At 54.9% G+C, this 3,186-nt stretch overlaps 1 protein-coding gene across 2 annotated transcripts in view; it reads right to left on the minus strand.

The window, feature by feature from the left end:
* Positions 1–1,287, minus strand: part of MASP2 (mannan binding lectin serine peptidase 2) — a 19,358-nt gene extending 18,071 nt beyond the window's left edge. For both annotated transcript variants that reach the window (XM_006016158.3, XM_014523151.2), the window contains exons 1-2: positions 964–1,287; positions 528–747 (exon numbers count right to left, since the gene is read on the minus strand). In XM_006016158.3, coding sequence (XP_006016220.1) covers positions 528–747; positions 964–968 — 225 coding nt within the window. In that variant the 5' untranslated portion in view covers positions 969–1,287. The remainder of the gene's footprint in view (positions 1–527; positions 748–963) is intronic.
* Between the last annotated feature and the right edge of the window lie 1,899 nt (positions 1,288–3,186).

A 3,186-nucleotide genomic window follows, 5' to 3' on the forward strand; every position in this document is an offset into this window, starting at 1 on the left:
TTGGGGAATTTTAGTGTCTGGGCTTGGCATCCTAATGTGGGATGAAAGGATCTCACAGCCAGACCTTCCCTCCCAAGATTAATTTAGTCTCAACCAGCTGCAGGATTTTCCAAAGCAGCCACTAACCTACCTCACAGTCCAAAGGGTATATGACAGTGTGTCCCTTATAACCCTGAGCCAGGAAATCACAAGAAGATTGGAGCAGAAGACAAATGGTCCTGTATTGACCCTGCAAGGCCAGCCTTTGAAAATGGAGCTGCTTTTGACACACAGCACCGGCATATGCCTCTCAGACTGAGACAATGCAAAGAAGTCCAACTACCTAACCACACATGACCAGACAGAAATGCCCACTCAGTCCCATATTGTAGGTCCACTGCCTGGACTATACATACACACACGCAATGACATACGTGCCACATGTGTCTATATAGAGCCTACATGCACCCATCTACTGACATGGACAAACACAGAGCTCTATGGAGCATACTCCTAAGCACCCTTGACACCCTGGAGACTCCACATACCTTGACATAGTCATATTCACACAGGTAGGACAGCTCCAAGTTGAAGTAGGTGAAGTAGAGGCGGATGGTGTAGCCCTTGGGGACACTGATGTCCCAGATCCTCTCCTTGTTGTTGGGGTACACATTGGGGAAGTCAGGGGAGGCAAACTGCCCGTACATCTTCTGCAACAGGATGCTGCTACCCATCCCATGGCAGAGGGCAGCCAAGAGGAGGTACAGCCTGCCCCAAACAGAACAGAGCCACAGGGAGAGGGTCAGTGCAAGCTCAGAGATTGCGCCCACTCCATTCTGCGGGCACTGGTCAAGATCCCAAATCTTATTTAACTTCGGGGTAAAACAGCAGCAAATGCCAGCGTTGCTGCCATAACTGCATTGGAATCAGGCTGCCCGGCATTGCACAGCTAAGTTCAAGAGGGACCTCTGCAATAGCACTCACCTCATGGCACCACCGTCCTGCCCGAGCCTGCTCCGGTCTGAGCCCTAAGGCTGTGGCTTCTCCCAGTCTATTTGCTTGCGGATGCTGGGGGAGGGGGCGTCCCACTGGCTCTGCTGTGTTTGTCCGGCTGTTGGACTCCGATCCTTATTGGCCTTTCACCCTCAGTGCCTGACTTCTGGGAACTGCAGTGACCGGAGCAGGCCCACGTTTCCAGGCTCTGGACCAGCACAGAGAGAACAAACGTGCTGATGGAGTTAGAGCATTTCAGTCCCCACCTATGCAGAGAAGGAGCAATAGGCCTGGTGTTCACGCAAGCAACCTGGGGACGAGGAGGAGAAGGTGGGGGCAGGTACAGGGTGGTTCAGGAAGCCGTGTGCTCTGGAGGCAGAGGGGTGTTTAGCAATCCCTTTACCCTGCGGGGAAGCTCATGCAGCTGCTTTGTTCCTGTTGCGCAACGTGCAAGTGCCGGGAGTCCCGGGCTTCTCTCCCAGTCCGTGCAGGAAGGTGCCGAGAAGTCACCAAGGGGCCCACGAGTCTGTGCTGACCCGCTCAGCAGCTGCCTGCATGGAGGAGGACCCGAGAATACTCTTCTGCACTGAGGACATCAGCTTTCACCACCAGCCCTCAGGAGAATTGGGAATGCAGAGCAACACTGGCCTCAATGGGGTAATGCAGCCTTTCAGCTCCCAGCTGCTGGTTCAAATCCAGCCCAAGTCTATCATGGCTGAAAGCAGTTCCAGTGTTTTATGTGAGCCTGTGTGGGGTGTGCATTTGCTACGCCGCCAACCAGCTGGAGCATGGGGGCCGCTATGACAAAGGACCTGCACTTGTGAACAACTCAGCAGTGCAATAATCTGGCGGTCCTAGGCAGTGTGGGACACCAAGCCACTGAAGGAGAGGGGGAAAGGGAAAAAGATAGAGTCGGCAATGTGAAGGGATGCTGGGAGGCTGGTCCAGGCAGTCTGAGCTACAGAGGGGCAGGCTTCCTTCTCCAGCAGTGGCATCGTGGTGCAGGAAACCAGGGCTAAGGAAGTGTAAGGGGCCGAAGGGGGCAGCAAGACAGCAGGGGCATGCCCCCATGCCCACCATTAACTGGGAGACTGGGCACAACCCTACAGCAACTAGCACCTTGGGGTCCAGCGCGCAGGCAGGCCTGCCCCTCCTGCCAATGTTGCCCCTGCTGCCCAAGGCTCACCCTGCAAACCATAAGCAGAACGAAGCATTTACAAGCAGCCAGTAGCCGTGACAGCAAGAGTGACAGCAAAGGGCCGTGATGGACAGGAGCCCCCACCTCCTCACTGCACACCCTGCTGGGCTCACACATCAGAGACTGCTCACAAGTGACAAGCTCCTTTGGGAAATCAGTGCCGGGCAAACCGAGCTGCTGGCTCTTTGCTCTGTGACACCATGCCTGTGTTCTCAGCCAGGTGCGTGTATAGGTATGCACGCGAGGGTGGCAGTGCCTCAGGGCAAGGAAGCTGCCCTGAACACAAACAAGCAAGCCTAGAGCCCACGGGAGGTTGTAAGGGTCACCCCTCCAGGGTTTTTGGAGGAACAAGGCTACAGGCAGGAGCTGGGGAAGCTATTTGAGACCTCAAACACCTGGGGTGTAGTGCTGTCCTGTGATATCAAGGGGAGTTTTCTCCTGAATTTCACCAGAATGAGGATTTTGCCGGTTCCCTTTCCATTTCATAACACCAGGCATCTGCAAGCCCAGCTGAACAGCACCATGCTGAAAGACTTGGGCCCTACATAAGATCTCCCAGCCCATCCCCATCTCCACCCAGGCCCAAGCAGGTCTCCTAGCAGCTTCCAGGCCGAACCCCCCTCACAGAGGGATCCAGCTACTTGCCTCCTGACAAGCTACTGGCCAACTTGAGGAAGCTTTGGATTTATTTCATGTGACATGGACTGATTGTGAAATCTGCCCTACTGTCTTCTTGCTCCTTCTTAAAGGGGCCAGGTATTCAGAGCACAAACTCTCAGCTTGGGACCTGGGAGCACACAGTGCTGTGCCAGAGGCAAGACAACCCTCTTGAAATTGCTTGGTGGCTTCTGCTCCAACCTTCAAAACTCAGAGCACGAACGGCCACTCCAGATCAGACAGGGCCTGCAGCCTGGTGGTACGCTGCCCAAGCCTGGACAGGACTGGAGGCTTCAGCGGACAGCGGAGATGTGCTGCAATTTTGCCATAACCTACCTATGCGGAGGCGCATGTTCTCA

The sequence above is a fragment of the Alligator sinensis genome, unplaced genomic scaffold (assembly GCF_000455745.1).
Source record: "Alligator sinensis unplaced genomic scaffold, ASM45574v1 scaffold366_1, whole genome shotgun sequence".
In the NCBI taxonomy this organism is placed as follows: Eukaryota; Metazoa; Chordata; order Crocodylia; family Alligatoridae; genus Alligator; species Alligator sinensis.